Source organism: Plecotus auritus, assembly GCF_963455305.1.
Source record: "Plecotus auritus genome assembly, chromosome: 3".
Taxonomy (NCBI): domain Eukaryota; kingdom Metazoa; phylum Chordata; class Mammalia; order Chiroptera; family Vespertilionidae; genus Plecotus; species Plecotus auritus.
Window position 1 is genome coordinate 33,077,932 of NC_137772.1, and position 21,883 is coordinate 33,099,814.

The 21,883-nt window shown below is 44.8% G+C and overlaps 1 protein-coding gene across 1 annotated transcript in view; it reads right to left on the reverse strand.

The window, feature by feature from the left end:
* Positions 1-21,883, reverse strand: part of COL4A2 (collagen type IV alpha 2 chain) — a 188,978-nt gene that overhangs the window by 37,169 nt on the left and 129,926 nt on the right. Inside the window, exons 13-22 of the mRNA XM_080661167.1 lie at positions 21,453-21,548; positions 19,679-19,714; positions 19,024-19,074; positions 18,045-18,089; positions 14,456-14,509; positions 13,439-13,505; positions 10,924-11,034; positions 10,267-10,416; positions 5,174-5,266; positions 4,397-4,560 (exon numbers count right to left, since the gene is read on the reverse strand). Of these exons, the coding sequence (XP_080517293.1) occupies positions 4,397-4,560; positions 5,174-5,266; positions 10,267-10,416; positions 10,924-11,034; positions 13,439-13,505; positions 14,456-14,509; positions 18,045-18,089; positions 19,024-19,074; positions 19,679-19,714; positions 21,453-21,548 (867 nt within the window). The remainder of the gene's footprint in view (positions 1-4,396; positions 4,561-5,173; positions 5,267-10,266; positions 10,417-10,923; positions 11,035-13,438; positions 13,506-14,455; positions 14,510-18,044; positions 18,090-19,023; positions 19,075-19,678; positions 19,715-21,452; positions 21,549-21,883) is intronic.

Consider the following 21,883-nt stretch of genomic DNA (forward strand, 5'->3'; position numbering starts at 1 on the left):
ATAATCCATGGACACAGACAAGAGTGTGGTGAAGGCCTGGGGAGGGGGGTGCGAGCGGGTGGAGCAGGGCTCAATGGGGGGAAAATGGGGGACATCTGTAATACTTTCAACAATAAAGATAAATAAAAAAAAGCAGGTGTTAGGCACATGAATGGATGGATACATTCATTTATTGACCGATTATTCCCACACTTCCAACACTCTGCCAGACTCCATCAGTGCAAATATTTAAAAACAAAAAACCAGGGGAGAAACCAAGATGGCGGCATAGGTAAGCACCTAAACTACTGCCTTGCACAACAATTTCAAAAGTACAACTAAAAGACAGAATGGACATCATCCAGAACCAGAGGAAGGCTGGTTGAGTGGAAATTCTACAACTAGAAGGAAAGAGAAAAGCTCACGGAGAATCAGAGGAGCAGCAAAGGGCTGAGGTACGGAGACACGTGCACAGAGAGGAAGGGTGGCTGAGTGCCTGGCTGACTTTCTCTGGCGGGAGGAAGAAGGGAGCCCCTGACTTCACCGAACCCCAGTTCCGACTGCACTGAACCCCAGTTCCGGGGGAAACCCCGTGGACCCAGGCTCATACAGGGGGAGTCTGGACTGTCAGGTAGAGAGAAAGGCACACTGAGACTCAGGGTCTGGAGGCGAGTGCTCCCAGAGAAGACTGAATGTGGAGGTTGCTGCAGGCTTTCCCTAGCGAAGGGAGTTGGAAGTTCCTGACTGCACTGAACCCCAGTTCCGACTGCACTGAACCCCAGTTCCAGGCGAGCCCCTGGGGACCTACGCTCTTACGGGGGGAATCTGGACTGTCAGGCGGAAACTCAGGGGAGCCGCGGAAGGCAGAGGTCTGGAGGCGCGCGCGCAAGGGCAGGGCTCATGGGAAGCCAAGACTGTCTGCTCCACCCTGAGACTCCGCCCCATCCAAGCTGAGCACAGAGGCTTTACAATTTTGCAAGTCTGATCCTATAAGGCTGTCTTCATCACCGAACTTCTCCCAGCATAGACACAGCTGATCCTCACAGCCAACTGGCCTGGAGGTCAATTCCTCCCAGTGATACCAACAACAATCAAGACTTAACTACAAGGCTGTACACACAGTCCACAAAGGGGTGCACCAAGAGTGTCCACCTCAGGTTAACTGGGGAGGCCGACCCACTGGGCCATATAGGAAACCTAGCACACAAAGCTACCCTACCAACTCAGGGAAACAGTGAAAATGCGGCATCAAAGAAACAGATCACAAACGAAAGAAATGGAGGAAAACAAACGACTGGATATAGAATTCAAAACCACGGTTATAAGGCTTTTCAAGAATATCCTTGAAAAGGCTGATAAATTTAGCGAGACCCTCGAAGATATGAAAAAGGACCAACTAGAAATTAAACGTACACTGACTGAAATAAAAAATATTATACAGAGACCCAAAAACAGACTAGAGGAACACAAGAATCAAGTCAAAGATTTGAAGTACAAAGAAGCAAAAAACACTCAACCGGAAAAGCAAAAATAAAAAAGAATCCAAAAGGTTGAAGATAGTGTAAGAAGCCTCTGGGACAACTTCAAGTGTACCAACATCAGAATTATGGGGGTGCCAGAAGAAGAGAGAGAGCAAGATACTGAAAACCTATTTGAAGAAATAATGACTGAAAACTTCCCCCACCTGGTGAAAGAAATAGACTTAAAAGTCCAGGAAGCGTACAGAACCCCAAACAAAAGGAATCCAAAGAGGACCACACCAAGACACATCATAATTAAAATGCCAAGAGCAAAAGACAAAGAGAGAATATTAAAAGCAGCAAGAGAAAAACAGTTAATTACCAACAAGGGAGCACCCACATGACTGTCAGCTGATTTCTCAACAGAAACTATGCAGGCCAGATGGGAGTGGCAAGAAATATTCAAAGTGATGAATAGCAAGAACCTACAACCAAGATTACTCTACCCAGCAAAGCTATCATTCAGAATGGAAGGTCAGATAAAGAGCTTCACAGATAAGAAAAAGCTAAAGGAGTTCATCACCACCAAACCAGTATTATATGAAATGCTAAAAGGTATTCTTTAAGAAGAGGAAGAAGAAGAAAAAAGTAAAGATAAAAATTATGAACAACAAATACATATCTATCAACAAGTGAACCTAAAAATCAAGTGAATTAAAAATCTGAGGAACAGAATAAACTGGTGAATATAATAGAATCAGGGGCATAGAAAGGGAGTGGACTGATAATTCTCAGGGGGAGAGGGGTATGGGGGGGTTCAGGAAGAGACTGGACAAAAATCGTACACCTATGGATGAGGACAGTGCGGGGGATGTAAGGGCAGAGGGTGGAATGGGAACCGGGTGGAGCGGAGCTATGGGGGGGGAAAAGGAGAAACAATTGTAATAATCTGAACAATAAAGATTTATTAAGTTAAAAAAAAATAAAAACAAAAAACCACCTTAGTCCTTCCTGCTGCTGTCGGGTTGGCTGACATACAAACACAGAATTACATACAAGACCACAAACACACCAGAGATGTTTGAACACATATGCTGTGGGTGTGTACATGATACAGTTGGGAAAAGCCTGTGCCTTTGGAAGATTTCAGACTTTCCAGGTGCACAAAAGGGGATCCATAGGACTTCCAGAAAATATTCAATCATTTTACAATCGGAGATTCTACCAGTTTTGCCATTAAGTTTGCAATTCTCACTACATACCCTTTTAAAGGAATAGACAGCCATGATTACTTTGAAAGGAGGATAAAACGTAGCATCTACGAATTTTAGTTGGAAATGGCTACTTGTTTCCTGAGAAATCTGGGGTCTGGAGCAGAGCGGTGCTTTGGGTCTCATTTTCACCTGTAAAACTGGTGTTACAACCTTCCGCACCAGAAGCTCGGAGGGGCTGCCATTGTCCTGCACCATGTTGTGGAGCACGACCACTCTAACTGTCCTTGGCCAAGTGTCCTCAGCAACCTTTCCTCCACTACTAAATATATACAGGCTTCTCACTTTATAAACCTCCCTCGGCTCTCTCTCTTTTTAAAAAAAAATATATATTTTCATTGATTTCAGAGAGGAAGGGAGAGGGAGAGAGAGAGAAGCAAACATCAATGATGAGACAGAATCACTGACTGGCTGCCTCCTGCAAGTCCCACACCGGGGATTGAGCCCGCAACCTGGGCATGTGTCCTGACTGGTAATCAAACCGTGATCTCCTGGTTCATAGGTCAATGCTCAACCACTGAGCCATGCCGACCGGGCTTCGGTTATCTTTTTAAATAATAATAATAAAAAAGTATAATTTCTTTGCCTTCATCTGAAATTTGCTTTGAAATGGTTAGTTAAAATCTGCCATGGAATAAAGATCTACTCCAGATGATCTTTTCATAAGGTGTGAAATAAAGGCCACTTAGCTGATGTACACAGGGAGTCTGTGGGAGGGAGTTTCATACATTCATACAAAGTAAACCATCCATGATTCACGTGGAGATCTGGGTTTTATTGGGTTAAGGGAGTGTTCATAAAATACTAAACAAGTTCTGTACTAAATCTGAAGAGGTGAATGCTTCCAAAGTAAGATGCTTTACATTCAAAATGCTAGAAGTTAATTTTTGGGGGGATAGGGTGGGTATAATTCTTATACCATAAAATTCACCATGTTAAATCATACAACCCAGTGGTTTTTAGTATTTTTACAAGGTTGTGCAACCATCATTATCTAATTGCAGGACATTTTCATCACCCCCCAAAAATCCCTGTGCCCATTAACCAGTCGACCCCATTCGACCCCCCACCCCCCGGGTCCCTGGCAACCACCAATCTACTTCTTGTTCCCAGATTTGCTTGTTCTGAACATTTCATATAAATAGAATAATAACATCTGTTTTTTTGTGCCTATTTTATTTCATTAAGCATCACGCTTTCAAGTTTTGTCCACACTGTAACATGTGTCAGTACGTCATTCCTTTTGATGGCTGAGTAATATTCCATTGTATAGGGATAGTATGTTTTGTTTATCCACTCATCAGTGGATGGACATTGGGTTGTTGCCACTTTGGGCTCTTATTATTGATAGTGCTATGACTATTTGTACACGAGTTTTTACATGGACATATGTTTTCAGTCTCTCGGGTCTACACCTAGGAGTGGACTCTCTGGGTCAGAGGGCAATTCTGTGACTGCCTTTTTGAGGAATCGTCACACTGTTTTCCACACTGGCTGCACTGTTTCATATCTCTACCAAGCAAAAGTTTTAAAGTTCCCCTCGGAGTACGTAGCCTTTTTGGGTGAAGTGTTGGGTGCTTGAGTGTTGCTGTCCAAAGCTGTGTTAATTCAATAAAGAAAAGCTAGGAGAATAGGAATAGGCGTCAAGGATGTCTTGTCAGCTCCGTGATGGAATCTGTCTCTCACCTTGAACCCTGGGAACCCAGGAGTGCCGTGATGGCCAGGGTCTCCTTGAATCCCTTTCTTCCCCGGCTCCCCGCTGAAGCCTGGTAAGCCCTTCTGTCCTGGCAGCCCCGGAAGAGGCGGGATGAACTGATCACCTGCGCATAATTTGCAGTCCCCGATATCACCTGCAATGTGAGGGAGAGAGAGGGACTTGTTATTCATTCACAAGCCCAGGTTAAACAGTCTTCTTGGCTTTGCACGGACAGGAGCATAAGTTGGGGGGGGGTGCGCTCGGTTGGGGGTGGAGGGAGGAGAGGAGGCAACTCCACACTCCACGGCCATCATCTACTCTGGTCTTCACACTCCCACACGCAGAATTCTACTGCAATGTTTACTGGAGATGCTTAAACAATGGGACCATTTACAGAGGTGTGTACAGAGTACAGGCTTCCGTGGAGGGTCTTCAGGAAGCCACTCTACAAGCAGCGGTTCTCAACCTGTGGGTCACGTTGAGAACCGCTAGCAGGGTCGCCTAAGACCATTGGAAAACACAGATATTTACATTACGATTCATAACAGTAGCAAAATTACAGTTATGAAGTAGCAACGAAAATAATTTTATGGTTGGGGGTCACCACAACTTGAGGAACTGTATTAAAGGGTCATGGCATTAGAAAGGTTGAGAACCACTGAACTAAAGGATTGTGTCCATATCAGAACAAATGAAAAGGGTGAAGTGGACTCAGAAGGGCCAAGTCTTGCCCCCACCCCTTCTCCATTGTTTCCAACACCCCTTACCTTTCCATCCTTTCTGTCCGCGAGCCCCAGGGAAACCGGGGGACCCAGGAGTGCCCTCCTTTCCTGGTCTTCCTTTAAGGCCAGTAAGGAAACCTAAAGAGGAAACCCACAGGATAGCACATTAGCACAGCCCAGGGGATCCCACATATCGCCGAACCCAGTGCTGGAAGGTTTGCAGCTAAATCTCCTAACAGAGTGAAAATGTCCCCCACACCTCAGTTCCACTCCAAAACTCCTCATCAGAGAGAAAGGGAGACTGTTTTGTGGTCATTGCTTTCAGGGATGGAAAGAAATGTGAAGAGCCTGTGAATTTAGCATTTCTATTAAAGTCTAAAGATAAAAATCTTTCCCTTTGAGAAACATTGAGTCAAAAGCAAAATTTTGATTTTTCAACCATGTATTTTGCTAACAACTTGGATTCTAAGATTATCAACAGACATCTTGCTTCCCAAAGACAAAACAACAAAGTAAAAGTAGATATCAAAATTAAGTCGGTTCCCTATTCTGCCCTCTCTCCCAGAATGGGTGCACACACCCATTCATACACCATATACACATGCACACCTGGAGTTTGCATAATTAATGTAGATTAACTTGTGACCCATCTGGATTCAGTGTGGTCACCCCCACTCTCCCGACTCTTACCCCTTTTACTAGGATCAGGACACTTTCCAAGTCCTGCCACTGTCTGCAGGGCTCCAATAATTCCAAGCAGGGATCTGGGCAAAGGTGTACGAAATATACTCTAAAAGCCAACAGAACTCTCCAAGTCAAATTTGAGAGGAGCGCCATCTTGTGGTGGGACTGGGGTTGCACATGTGCAGGAAACATCACTGCTGGGCATAGAATTTGAGTCTCCCTGACATTTCTGTTCTCACTGTTAAACCCTATCATGCTCATACCTGCAAAGATCCAATAAAACTCCTCCAACAAATTAAAATACATGCGGCCATACCCACCTCCTGGTATCTGAGAGAAGGAGAGAATGAGGCCACCAAGGAGGCAGGAAGGAGAGGAAAACACCAATTTTAAAAACGTTTGCTATCTAGTTGGGAAAATGATATCAAAATCTCAATGTCAGAACGCGCCCAGGTAACTAAATCTTTATGGAAAGGTGGCAGTGACTATGTCCCATGTAGTTTGATCTCACTACACATTTAATATAATCTCTCTTATGCATCCATCTATCCATTTATTCATTAAACATTTGCAGCGCCCATGCTGTGCCTGGCAGTGTGCTAGGAGCTGTGTATACAGCTGGAAACAGAACTGACAGAACTGCATGGAGCTTACTGGTTAGATGTGGAGGCACACATCAGACACACCACAGTCAATTATGGCCAGTGCTGTGAGAAGGGGGCTCGGAGAAAGTAACAGGGAGAGAGGGCATCAGGACAGTCATTTTTGAGACCTTGACACTGATTTTAAGACCTAAAGAATAAAAGCCAGCCAGCCAAGAGGGAGCAGGAGGCAAGTTCCCAAGAGAGGATCAGCTTGTCAAAATGTACCTGAGGTAGGAAGGGTGTTGAGTGAGGAGCAGAATTGCAGAAAGGGAGGTGAAGAAGATCATGCCAGACTAGTGGTCTAAGGAAAGGGGTTTGGATTTTATCCCAAGGACAACAGGAGGTCCTGAAAAGGTTTTCAAGAGTGAAGTAACCCAATCTACCTTACAGGTAAAAAGGACACACTGGCTGGGTGGCCAATTACCAGGAGAGAAAGAATGGAAGCTGGTGCTGAGTGGGTGGGCTAGTTCAGCAGACTAAGCATGAGATACTGTGGTGGCTTTGGTCAGGACAAAGGTAGTGAAATGATGGAGTGACTCAAGATTCATGAGGCAGAATCACTAGGACTTGGCGATGGATTCGTGTGGCTGGGGGAGACACCAAAGTGACTCCCAGGGCTCTGGTCTGAGTTCCTGAGTCTGTAGAGATGGGTGAGTCCCAGGCAAGGGGCATGTGGGTGGAGGAGCTGGGAAGCAGGAGAACCAGAGTTCAGTTTTGGACACACGGAGCTGGAGATGTCTGTGATACATACAGTGGTAACTACAGGGCGAGTTAGCAGTTTGTATTTGGAGCGCAGAACATGGACCTGGGCTACAGAAAGACTACTGGCATAGAACTTGTACTTAAATTCATGTGAATGGACGAGTTCCCTTAGGTAGAGAGTACAGAGAGAAAAGGGGGTCCAAGAATGAACTTCAAGGAAGTCCATCATCTACTGGATGGACGGATAGAGGGGGACATAGAAGAAAGAGTCAGCAAATGATCCTCAAAAAAAAAAAAAAAAAAGAAAAAAGAAAAAAGAAAAAAGAAAAAAAAAGTCATTGAGATAATGTGAGGCATCATGGGAGGCCGGAAGAGAGTGTGTAAGGGAGGGGATGCATCCCGTGCCCGAGAGGCTGCTGATGGAGCAGAATGGCACCCCCAGGAGGTGGCTCCATGGGGCCTTGGTGACTGGGTCAAGAGCAGTCCAGTCCAGTGGCTGAGACTGGCTTTATTTTATGTCTACAGGTTCTTCCAACATATTATGAGAAGTACAGTACCACAGGTAGCTGTTTAATCCTAGATACGTCAGGGAGATCAGCATTTTAAATGTAAGACAGAGGTTGTGTGTCTTCCTTAGAGTGTTTGTAAATCTAGTAAAAGGCAAGTGTGGCTATGCGATACCAGCTTTCTTTCTTTCTATTCTTTTTTAAATCTAATAAATTAATAATTTCAAATAAGTTGTACAGAGTAGCAGTGTGCTTCTCAGATGTTGTCAAGATGCTTTCCCTGAACAAATTAGGCAGTATTTTGACTTATTCTAGAACAGACACAATGGAACTGCTCCACACTTGATTAAGTTAACTGAGCTGGAACTAGGAGTAAGCAAAATATTTAGCTCAGGAAAAAAACTGACTTCACGGTTTGAGTTTGCTGGAACTGCAAATCACTGAAAATTCTGATTTTCATCAGCAACAACACACACACACACACACACACACACACACAAACAGGATGAAATGCAATTAATAAGAAAAAAAATCCAACAATTCATTCCAGGGGAACAGTCAAACTCTGAGGGAATCACGGTCATTGATATTAAATTCTTATAATACATGATAATGTTTTAAAAAAGGCCATTATGGGTGGCTACATTTTGTATAAGAGATTGCTCCAAAAAAAAAAAAAGTTGATTGGAAATTGTGTGTCCTGCAGTAAGATAAATATTCAAAGAGAACTTAAGTTGTATGCTTTTAAAATTTTTAGTTGATAAAATCTATCCAATACCATTCCACCTATTTTGTAAATTCTCTCTTCAGTCTACAATGTAAATCAGAAATAAGTTAATGTGTTTACAGGTGACTTATGTTAGTAAATCATAAATTTACTAAGCAAAATTTATAAAGCAAGATGGTATGTGTTTGAGTCTTTATGAAAAAGCAATTTAGTCTCAGGAATAATGTCAAGGTTGGCCTTCAATCAAAGTCTTTTAAAGAGGTATGTATGTATGTACGTATTTCCTTTACTTTTCCCAAAGTACTTTAAAAAATATTTTAATTGATTTCAGAGAGCAAGGGAGAGAGAGAGAGAGAGAGAAATAGAAATATCAATGATGAGAATTATGGCTGCCTCCTGCACGCCCCCTACTGGGGATCAAGCCTGCAACTGGGGCATGTTCCCTGACCAGGAATCAAACGGTGACCTCCTGGTTCATAGGTCAAGTCACACTGGCTGGGTTATGCTTTTATTTTTAACACAGAATGTTCTGTTGCCAAAAAAGGAAAACTCAACCAATACAATTTACTCAGAAATATAACACTCATAGCAATGTAGCCATTATAAAAAATGTCACACTAATAAGTATTACTTCCAGGATAAAAAATAAAATAAAGATATCACTGCTCAAACTATTTGTCAATTTCCATGGAAATACTTGCACCTAAAAATGTTTAAAAGAACTTGAGAATCTGGTTTCTCCAGTCAAAGGAAAATTGAAAGCATAGAGCCATATTGACTCAAAAATTTACTGTGGAATTCTAAACAGAGTCCGAGAAGTGATTGCTGATCTTTTAGTGGAAGAAGTATGCCCAGATAGGCTCCTAAGGCTCCACGAGTTTTCCTTCTAGAGAAGGTCTTCCCAAAGCAGTTAAAGGTTGGGTCTCTGAATTGACCTTTAACTGGCATCAAATACTACCTGTTAGCAAATGTGATGCTCTTCCTCTCTGCAGAGAGGAAGCCACGCATGATTACCAGGGTTGATGTCAGAGGATTTAAAATCAAATATTTTGAAAAGAGGAAGCTGCTCAATTGTGATCCATGTAACACAGAAAGTAATTGTAACCTCAGGTTTTCTTCTAATGCCTCAACTATCTAATCTCTTGAGGAGATCACATGTTCCCATGAAGAGCTTCTACAATGTTCAAAGCACAACTCTTAAACTCGGAGGCTGACACGAATAACCATGTTTGATGGCACACTCCCCTGCTTCCTGAGAGCATTCTCAACTAAAAGACCCACCACGGGAAACACCACTTTGTGCTATGAATTGATGATGCCCCTGGGGACAGACTCTCGTGCTTGTCTACTTTCTTGATTTTCACAGCCTTTCATCTTGGCCTTGGCTAATGGCTGCCACTTCTTATTATAGGTGGTGCAGCCATCTCTTCTTGTCATCAACTATTGCCACCTGTTCAGTTGTAGCTTTGCCTCTGCATGGGCTGGGAAGACATGATCAAGTCTGCTTAAAATTGTTGGTTAAACAGTGGAGAGAGGCTGCAGGTCAAGGTGTGAGGCCTCTACACTGGAAGAAGATGTCTAGAACTTATCACCTGACAGCTTTCAGCTCTCATCTGCTTCCAGGGTGCACCTCTCCCATGCTTCACTGAAGGACAGACAACCCTGACTACGCAATATCCAAGGCACTGTTGCTACTCAACAGGTTTGCAAGGTTTTGCTCCTTTTCCATCATTGGCTCTGCAGAGCACTTGCTACACCCTAATGAACTGCCTACGGCATTATTGAGCAGAAAGCCCAAGTGAATATATGGCTGGGGCCCGACTTCTTCGTCTGGACACTGGAATGTACACCTCCCATGAGTTTCCGTCCACTTACCATCTGGTCCAGGTGGTCCGGCGGACCCTGGGAGTCCTTGGGGCCCTGGCTTTCCAGGGGTTCCTGGCGGGCCGGGGTATAGCGCAGGGATGCCCGGTTCTCCTGGGAAGCCTTTGGGTCCCATTTCACCAGGGAAGCCTCTCATCCCATCTGAAAAATCCAACAGCATCACCAGCAGTGTGAAACTTCAGATATTTAGCAGCTGCGTTGGCCTTCCCACCCATAGAAGCCCCCCAGCAGGACTAGTAAATTCACAGTCCATTCAGCAACATAACGGGCGATGCCAGTGGTATATTTCCTCACAATTTCCAACTTCTTTAAAAAAAAAGTCCCTCTTCCTGCCCCCAAACAATGGCCAGAGAGTTGTTATAAACACTTGGCAACAGCATTTGTAGACTGATCATGCTCTTCCCAGGCAACTGATAGAATCATGCTAGTTACTCATCAGTGGCAAGGTCTAACCTAGTGGGAGAGCTGCTGTCACAGGGCCAGTTTGTTCTGTGAAGACATCCGAACGTGGCTGGGAGGCCCATCACAGCTGCTAAACCCACTCAATGAGAAAGAGTGCAGCACCGGCCAGTGAGGGGCAGTGGTTTCTGTGAGGACCTGAGGGGACTTACTTTTGGTTGTAGTTTAGATATGGTGGAGCCACATTACCTTCATCTATGATGGATGTGCCAGGGCGGCCTGGTAGGCCGGGGTCTCCTGGTGGACCCCGAGCTCCTGAGTCTCCATAGTCCCCTGGAAATCCTGGGTCACCTCTGCCACCTGAAACCGAGACAGGCCTCACGATAAGAACAGGATGGTTGTCTAGGTCCCCGACCGATGGTCACTGTTTCATTGAACACACATTTACCAATACCCTGCATACGTGTGAAGTGTGGTGGGGTCCAAATGTTTAATATGTGGTGGTCCTGTTCTCAAGGAGCCCATTCCCAGTCAATAGGGGTGAGGCAGGACCCCTATACATATCCTAAAACAACAGAGAGACACTAAGGCCAGAAAGATAACAGAGAGGTTTCAAAGGAGGGGGAGACTGTTTTTTTGGGAAATCTGATATTGAGGGACCATGAAGAATAAAGACAATAGAAGTAGATTTTGGGGCTATTGCTGTGTGCACTAGGCTTCGCGTTAAATCCTTTACAAACATCTGATTCCCATGAAACCATGTGGCAGAGATAGTATCATAGCCCCAATTTTACAGAGAGGCGAAGCAGGCATTCAAGTTCCCTGGAGCAGGTAACCTGACAGTTGAGTTTTGGACAGGGGTGGAGTTTGAGGAGACAGAAGAGGGAGAGGGCAGAGGATGGGAAGGGAAGGGCATCCAGAGATCAGCCCAAACTGACAGTAGAGCAGTGAGTGCTCAGCAGCACTGGTGTGTCAGGGTGCAGATGGGCAGAGGTGGTGGAAAATCAGGCTGGATAAAGAGTTGAGTCTAATGTGAGAATAAAGAGGGAAATGATATGATTAGGACTCCTCCCATGCACTAGGCATTGTGCCAGCGGGCAAGGAGGCGGGGCGCTGCTTCTCTTTGAGTCCCTCTTCTCCTAAGCCTCAGCTCCTGCCTGGGTCGGCTTCTCATATTTGCTGGATGAGTTACACATGAATGCTTAAACCAGCCTCATCCGAAAATAAACACAAAGTGGCATCACTATGTTCTTTGGCATGTTGGATAAAGACAGGCGAAAATAGCTATTAAACTGACACGTGGGTCACATCTAAACGGGACAGCGAGTCCTTGACCCCTGGGCATATGTGATAGCGGTGAACCAGATGGTCTACTGGGTATTTTTATTAAAAAACAACACCACCACCTCATTCATGCCTGGCTGGTGTGGCTCAGTGGTTGAACATCAACCTATGAACCAGGAGGTCATGGTTCAATTCCCAGTCAGGGCACATGCTCAGATTGCAGGCTCACATCCCAGTGGGGGGTGTGCAGGAGGCAGCTGGTCAATGATTCTCTCTCATCATTGATGTCTCTATATCTCTCTCCCTCTCTGAAATCAATAAAAATATGTTTTAAAAAACACCTCATTCTTTAAAACCTATCGATGTGTAAGTTTTAGCATGTACATTATTCGGTCATTCAGATAAATATTTACTGAGCACCCTGTAGGTGCCTGGATCTATTCTAGAAACTGGGGACACAGTAGTGAATCACACAGGCTAAAATCTCTGCCTTCATGGAACCTCCGGTAATATGGATAAATTATCCATCCATAAATATATGTACAGTTATTTGGGGGAGTGCTCAAAACATTAAAAAAATTTAGAGGGATGCACATTAAAAAAGGTTCAGAGGCCAAAACCGGTTTGGCTCAGTGGATAGAGCGTCGGCCTGCGGACTGAGGGGTCCCGGGTTCGATTCCGGTCAAGGGCATGTACCTGGGTTGCGGGCACATCCCCAGTGGGGGGTGTGCAGGAGGCAGCTGATCGATGTTTCTCTCTCATCGATGTTTCTAGCTCTCTATCCCTCTCCCTTCCTCTCTGTAAAATATCAATAAAATATGTTTAAAAAAAAAAAACAACAAAAAAAGGTTCAGAGACCATTGTTCTTTCCACAGAAATGGAATCATATATCGAGTATTTTAGAAGGCTGAGCTAAACTAACAAGACCATTAGCCATACACACGCACAATCCTTCATTTACACACGGGGTCAACTGTATGTGCAGCATCTTCTTAGGTAGTTGTTCATGTGCACATATCTGGTGATTTACTTCCTTGAAATCTAAAAGGATGTGACTGTGTACAGGTTATAGTTTGTGACGCAGACTGGGTTTCAGGCTGGCTAGCATTGGGGCGTAAGCACCTTGGTAGGAGTAGGAACTGGTGCAGGTGGGTTAGAGTTGGTTAGGGTTATGGAGGCCTGCTGAGCAGGAGGACTGGGTTTCTTTAGTGATGCTGTAGATGGCAAGGCCAGAAGGATTTCGCAATAGAGGGGTCTTACCTGGAAAGTGGGAGCACTCTCTCAGGCAGAGGCAAAATGGGGGTCTCCTGTGACACCACATTGAGGCCATGAGGGAAGGTGCACAAAAGACAGAAAGTCTACAAAGGCATCTTTTGTTTGCTTTGTTTTACATGGATACATCTTTCTTGAAAGTCCATGGCTGTGTGTTCATAACATAAAGGAATGTATTATTCTCATGCAAGAGAAACTGCATACAAACCTTTAGCTAGAGCAGGATGCGGGGAGTAGGCAGGGGGGCCAGGGGGGCCTGGGTCACCCAGTTCTCCCTGGAGAAAAAAATGAAAGAGGAAAACAAGAATGTGAGAGCAGCCTTTTGGAGTTTTGGACACTGCCTGGTTCCAAAGGACAGAGCTGCAGTGGACCTCGAGCTCAGTGTTCTCTCTGCGTAACAGAACCACAGACTCTGCCTGGGGTGCCCTCTCCATTGTGCTGAGGCAGCAAGGCCAGCATCCCAGACACACCAAGAGACAACTAAGTGCGCAGCTGCCAACATCACTTTGAAATCCTTGTCAAACACTGGAGCCAGTCAGGGGGCTGCTTTCTGCAGGGTAGGTTGTTCCATTGTTGATAACGGTATCTGAGTCACCACCCTGCAGGGTGAGCTGTGGCGGGGGGGTGAGGGAGGAGGGGATGCAACAACACCCTGATACGATGTCATCTGGACTGTAAGAGCTAAGGACCTGGAGCCTCCCTGGTCCCATAGGCCCAACTATGAGTTCCGCTGTCTTCACCAGCTGAAAGGGCTCCCTACCTGGCTAGATTCCCTATCAGCTGGTGCAGATGCAGCCCACCTGGTCCTCATCCTACTGGGTTTCAATTCCCTGCTGGCCCATGAATTATCCAAACACGTCAGTCACATCCTGCCTTGGGGACCAGGGGTGTCCCACCCTCTGTTACTACAAAGCCCCTCCCTCAGCCCTGCTGGTTCACTCTGCTGGGTGGGGTCCTGCAGGGCACGTAGCATCCTAAGGCTGGGATAATGTGACTAATAAATGCTGTGTGCTGGGTGTCATGTGCCCGGTTATCTATTCTTATATAGGTTAGAGCAGTGGTCGCCAACCTTTCAGACCTCACCGACCACCAATGGTCCATGGACCACTGGTTAGTGACCGCTGGGTTAGAGAATACCTCCTTGTCCAACATGGTGAATAAGAGGTGGTCAGAACACCATCCAAAGAAACCAAGTGAAAACCATCCAAATGAAAACCAAGCTCACCTTGGGTCCCTGGGGTCCTTCAGGGCCTGGATAGCCATCCGGTCCTCTGCTTCCCTGCAGGAGAGAGACTTGGTGCTTATTTTTATCTCTGTAATTTACAGAACTGACCAAAATACCATTATTATGTCTAATGACAAGAATAATAATTCATTAAGGTCACCTCCTACCCGGCCTCTGTTCAAATTTTCCTGATTTTGGTCTCAAAAACGTCTTTGTTCTCAAAAAGTTGCTCTGTTTGTGCATCAGGATTCAAAGTCCAAACATGACATTTGGCTGATACATCTCAATTTTCTTATAATAGTTTCTTCTTCCTTTCTACTTTTTTTCAGTAACATTTTGTTGTTGTTGCTACTGAAGAAACTGGATCATTAGGGCTGCCAATGCCCAGCGTGGGGGACCTGCTGCACATGACCCTGTGGCGTTGTGTAACATGATCCTCTACCCTTGAATTTCTCTAAATTAGCGGCTAGATCTACTGGCAGAAGCTTCCTTAGGCTCAGGTTCACCTTTTGAGCAAGAACTGTTTCTGGAGGGTGTGGATCCTTTCCAGTGCATCGGTACAAAAGGCACAGATGCCGAGTTAATTGATCAATGGGGTCAGGTGTGGACAACCTGATCCATGTATTAAAACCTCCCTCCCAGACAGGCTTTGTAAATTTTAGTTAACACGAAACAGGAGCATTAAAGCCATCCCATTTAGCTTCATGTAAAACAAAACAAAACAAAAACCTCTAGTGCTAACTGTTGCTTTCTAATCCCCTCAAATATATATCAACAAAAGTTACATCATATCTGGGTAGATATGTAGTGTTAAAAAATAATCTAGAAATTTATTCCGCCTTGCTAAAGAATATGTACAGCGAGCACCCCCCCCCCCCCACAAATTCAGAATGCCAGGGTGCCAACGGTATAAAAAATGGACATTATCTGATTATTTTACCAGATATTTTGAAATTGAGGAGCATGTGTGCCAAAAATCACGCTGTCTAGAATGAACTGAGGTGGGCTTACTTCTGTGTTTTTATGGGGGAGTGGGGTGTGTGTGTTAAAATTTAGACAGACTTTCACACTAGGTGGAGCTGAAGATTCAAAGTGAAGGCCAATTTTTCTGAGATTAAAAATGGCCTCCTATTTAGAGGCCATCTCATGAGATAGGTTAGGAATCATTGAGGACCTTGCCAAGGACTGGGGAGTTGACAACTAGGCATTTAGTCTGAGCTGGGTCCAGGGCTGACATAACAATCCAGCTCAAACAACATGATGGACTTGGCCAAATCTACACACCATTCCATGCCACCCACGCACTGCTCAGCCACGCTGAGACACCATCAACAAGCAATAACAAGCATCACCAGAACTAATTAATGTCCTATCAATCTCTGGTGGGATGAGGGAGGGGTAGCTGATTGCTCCTGTAGAACAAGCAAAATCTTTCCCAGAATCTTCTCTTTTTTGGCTCATCCTATTTCAATGCATTGTTAATGCTGGTGTTCACAGTTGCTCCTTGGAGCTGCCTTTGGTTACTGGTTCCATTTTACATCCTAAAACCAAAGTCTGTGAGTATAACTGAGATGTTAGTTGGGGAGCCATGGCAACTTGGCAATAAGAGAACAACTGGTAGACTGGTGGGTGGAGGGTGGCACTAAAACGCAGGATGACCCATTCATGTGTGTATATCCTGGGCATTTCTTATCTTCATCGTTGAAGAAACAATTTCCCCACAGCAGCTGAGATGCCCCACTTAATTGGAAGCATCTGCATCTACCCCAGTTGTTACAAGTGCAGGAAGCAAGCTGGAAATTGTGAGCCTTAGATCCTAACATCTGGACCACAGCACTTACTGGTAGGTGCCCCAGGTGGTCCATGCCTGGTGAACATCTTGTCCTTCATTAAGTTTTGAGTTCTAGGGGGTGGCTATGTTGAACTGCATTTAAAAAACACTACAACTCCTTAGTGTTGGGTGTAGAAAAACAAATCATATTATGATTTCACTAGCACATGGCAGGCACTCAAAGGATTAACAGCAATACTTAGTGGGTGGGTTGAAATGGATTATTTTTAAATGCTAATGTTCGCCTTAGTCCCCTGTCTCTTTACAGCACTTGCTTATTATAATCCTTAAACTAGAATTTGGCCTTTAGTTGGGGATATTGCATGGACAGCAGCTGGTTGTAGGGACGTGACCTTTGGGGGTACTCCTATCAGTCACTAATGCCATGAGAAGGTGGGTGTAATTAGGGCACACCCTGGTGTCATCCCTGGCCCGAGTTTAGGGTAAAAGGATAGGAATAGGAAAAATAAAGTCAACTGAGGTTGCAGGAAAGAATCAAATTTGGGGCTCATTGTGAGTGGTCAAAACCAGAATTCGGGGTGGAGACGCCTGAGTTTAGAGCTGGGGAGGTCAGAAGTCAAATCTGGGGTGGGGGGGTGGGGCAAGTTCCTCGGTAGTCCCAGGGGATTGACTAGACCCACTGCTATCAGGATCCCTATGCTTCTTCAATTCTGCAACGGAGTCGTGAGCCTAATCAGGGCAGCCATGATTTGGAGGCTGAATCGATTTTTTAAAACAGTCTATTTCTAGGTGGAAATACTAGCCCATGGGCACCAAGATGTGTGTACCATAATGTCGACTGCATGATTGTTGAAAATAGCAAGCAGCTGGAAACCACTGCACAGGCTCATTAAGCAAACCTGGCGGAACCTTTCACTGCAATTCTGTGCAGCTTGTTAGGAGAACCATGTACTAGTAGATGTGAACGTGCTAATGCGGAATAATCTCCAGGGCACGCTGGATGAAAAAACAAGTGGCAGGATGACACAGATAGTGTTACTCTGTCGTTAAATTATATGCATGTAAAAATACATGTCCTTGTCTGAAAGACTTGTCTGAAACAATACCCACAGAATTATTAACAGTGTTTACCTCAGGGAGAATGCTGTGGGCCTGTGAAAGAAAGACGGTCTGCTACACATTCCATGATCAAATTAGGGAAGATGATAGATAATTAATTAAAAAATTTATTTCTATGTGTACTCTCTCATATGACCCAGAGTTCAGACAATTCTAAGCCTGATCCAGATTCACAATGCATTTCTCACATGTTTCCTTCTAAAAAAAAGTGCCAAACATCTGTCCACAGAACACACGCTAAAAATAACTAATTGGGTCATCATTAAAGATAAACAAAGTGTCCACATGTGTGAGATCAACATGTGAAAAATGTAGGTGAACCCCTGGTCATCACACTGACAACCTTCCTAAGACTGACACACAGTGACACAGGCTGGGGTGACAATGAAGGTACAGGAGCCGCAGCTGCAGGCACTGGATGAGGGGAGCCTGCAGGGACAGAACCACAGGAAAGAACCAAAGGGCTGATTTGCAAAAATGAGGAAAAGGTAAACAATCTGACTCTAGCATTCTGAATGATCTGAGATGATGCTATGGTAAATGCAGGTAAAATGTTAAATGCTTTTTTCTGGGGCAAATTCCCTCCCCCCCGGCCCCCGGAGTTCCACAGTCTTCATATTTGATTTCTGTGAGATGTTTCAGGCCTGGAGCTGACTGCATTTCATGCATCACACTTACTTTCTCTCCTTGTGAACCTCTGTCACCGTAGGTGCCCGGGGGGCCCTGGGGAGGACAGGAAACAGAAGCAATAACAGCTTAGAATAGGCAGCAGCGTTTCCCGTGGCATCACCATGAGCTGACATGGACTCAAACAAAGCGCTTTACCATCAAAGTATGGAAACCATCGGAAACCCCTTTTCTTTTCTAAAGGAGATGCTCATTTTGGCGACACTTTCACATAATGCATCATATCTACCACTTCAAGTACTATGGAGAAATCCATAAAGACGGGATGGTAAAAATGGTAAAGATAAAAAAGGCCTGCGTTCCAAAGTTCTCACGAGTCTCTGTTCTTATTTTTGGAGATTGTAACACGTCTTTTTAGTGGTAGTGGCTAACACCACAAGGCCACTTTCTCTTCTTCCCGACCCATGGTTTGGCCACATTTCCCAGCTCACTGCGGCTAGGTTTGGCCAGGTGACTGAGTTCTGGCTGACGGAGGGAGGTCTGCCTTCGGGCAGGGGAGCCACAGAGGGCTGAATCTCCTCGAGGAGACACTCCCCTCCCCCCTCCCCACCCCACTAGGGACATTTTTGTTGGATTCTTAGCGCAGCAAGAAATCAACTTATCACGTGCTGGAATCAGTCTACATTTTCGTCACCACATATTAATCTGGCCTAACTAATAGAAGCAGAAATGTGTTGGTGTTCTGTTCCCACCCTTCTCCACATGGAGGTGCACAGTTTTAAGAACCACAGGTAATGAGTGATAATGTTGTGTTCATCCATGTAGGCTCCTCTTGTCCACTGTTGCCAATGGACATTCTGGTTTGGGATGCAGACAGTGGGGGATGCTGCGTGTGTGGAGGGGGAGGGGGTATGAGGCAAATATCTCTGCAAGTTTGCTGTGAACTAAAACCTGCCCTCCCCCTCAATAACGCCCATTTAAAAATAAAAGCAAAAGGAAATAAGCCACAGTTATAGAATGCATGCTTTACCCGGGGTCCTGGGAAGCCCAGGATTCCTTCTTCTCCCTTCAAGGAAATGCCCTAGGAGAGAACACAGAGACTTGAGCCACAGCCAGCACTTCTCACTTTACCTGCGCAGGAATTCCATTTCTCACACCCTGCGGCCAGCCTGCCTCTGGGGTTCTCTATTCCAGCTCAGTGGAATCTGAGTCTGCCTGGATAGCACCTCTCCCCGCCACATAGTAAGTGGCGATGTGGGAGGGAAGGGAATACCAGGGCAGGCATGACAAAGACTGAAGAGAGGACGGAGCGCTCCCCTGGCTGAGACCGCCCAGAGCAGAAGCCAGCTTTTCACACCTGTCCAGCCCCATCCATCCACACATCTTCCTTTTAAAAGCATTTGGGTTCTTTTTATGAGCTTCACAAAATGTTGATTAAACGGTGTTTACTATGCAAAAAAGGAAGATATTCGAAGACTATTTTCTGAAAATCACCCAAAACAACAACAACAAACAAACACAAAAACATCTCATACAAATAAATTATAACTTTCTTGCTGTAGACAAATGGATTGGAAACCAAGAGTCCCTGTGTCCCTGTGACCCCTGCACATTCTCATGGCAATAGAATCGCCAAGAATTTGGGAACCACCAGTGAGAAGCAACATCTTTATTGTTTGACTTACCATTCTTCCTTTTTCCCCCTCACTTCCTTTTGCACCCTGTGAAGAAAATGGAAAAGAAGAAACACTCGTTCATTTGAAAATAGTGATACTTAAAATTAATCAGGCTTTGTGATCCGAAGTGAAAAGTATTGAATAAAACTTAAACAACCATCATAAATGAATTATAGCAAACATCTAAATTTTGCAGCTTCAAAATTCAAGGGAGAAATGTGTTATTTCTTCCGGATTTTCATGATAGACATGAAATCATGTTATTTTTGATGTGATGGCAAGGCTGTCTCTACATGGTTTCCTTTGTTACCCCACAGTTGCAGGCATATAATACCATCCTGTGGTGGGAGAATATGCCCAGAGAAAAGCCCCGAATGACAATACTTGTTTAAATAAAATTCTATTGAGGGTTCTCTGAGGAAAAGACACATTTGGGATGTATTGAAACCCCGAGCAAAAGTGGCTTTGGAAGGCAATGTCAACTCTAAAGGATCTTTTCTTCTTCTTCTTCTTCTTCTTCTTCTTCTTCTTCTTCTTCTTCTTCTTCTCTTGGTTTAAAATGGCAAAAGAAATGTGACTGGCCAGGTCCTAGCTCTCCATCACTGCTAGGACAGCTCCCGGATCCCTGCTGACCAAGACTGCCCCCTGCAGGCTGGCCAGGCCTTAGCCCTGGACCACCCCTCTTGGTGGTAGGAAAGGAAGGAAATGTGTTTTGGATGCTTGAGCACCTCAGTGAGGATCGAACCTGCTTTGCTCTCACTCCATCCTCAGCTCCTGGACAGAGGCCCTACATGGCTGGTGGTCAGGTCACCACTAGGAGCCACAGGTCTGCCCAGAATCTATCCATGGCTGTCCAGGGACAACTATCTCACTTTCTCAGCCATGCACAACCACCTGCTTCTGACTCGCTTTCCTCGGGCATATCTGCTAGCACCAGCCACCTTCCAGGCCACTTCTGTCAACAGTCAAATCACTTACCACTGAGCTACAGCTGCCCAGATTCTTTCCCCCCTAAGGCAGGGGTCACACCTCTCTCTCCCATTCACAACCAAGCACCCAAACCCCATCTTGACAGATACCTGATTGTTGGGAATGATAGTCTAGGTTTGCGGTTTTTATTTTGGCTCCCATTGATTATGCCTGACTTTAGACTGGGTGTTTCACCTATGTCTACTCCACAGTTCTACAGGGTCTGTGTCTGCATTACTATCTACAGTGGGTACAAGGGAACACGAAGGCTTAGGAAGGTGAAGTGGCCCATCCGACCGTGTCAGTGGTAGAGCAGGATGGTGCTTTTTATTGGATTCTAAGAGTATGTTTTTAATTAAATGAAACAGTAATAGATGTTATAAGGGCCAGAAAATGAATCTGGATAAACAAGCAACAACCCCACCATGACTCTGTCAGTGAAGAGTAAAACCAGGTTTGTTTTGCAGACTACAGTGTTTTGTCAGAGAGTTCCATACACAGGGTTTGAATTATGCTCCGACGATAACCTACGTCTACACTGGAGACTCGCATACTTAAAGATAGATTTGAGATTTTTTTTTTTAATCCCAAATCTAGTGCTGCTTCAAATTCATCATGATTGTTTAAGATGATGGACTGACATGGTTATTTGACTGAACAAATAGTTGTGCTTTCATGCACAATTTCATGGCGAGGCCTTTCCCTCTTTGCATGCGATTGTTTGAATAAAATCGGAGAAAGTTACCTTTTCCCCCTTGTCTCTCTCTCTTCTAGTTCCACTGAGAATACAGCCTATTTGGCAGAGCCCCTTTACCTTGTACTGGTCCGGGTGGATAGTATCCTTTATGGGCCCGGTGATCGGTTGGTAGTCTGATGGAATCCCATTGGGCCCTGGGAGTCCGACTTCACCCTGTGAATTGTTTAGCAAAGCAGCAGTCTTTAGATTGAGAAGACGCTACCAAACTTTAGTAAAAGCACGCGCCTACCACAAACTGTCTTTTGTCTCTTTGCATATTACTTATCACATGCACACCAATTTTGTAGTGTTCTATTTATAAATCCAAATAAAAATCAGAGTTGAAAATGAAAGAATCATAACATAAAATTATTTGTATCCCACTTGTGTCAATAATCATTTAGACTGTCTGCCTAAAAGCTGGTTGGGCTGTTCACAATTTGAGGCTGCATTTGCTTAATTACTTCCTTACGATAAATTTCTATACAAGGAAATTATTAGGTCTGAGG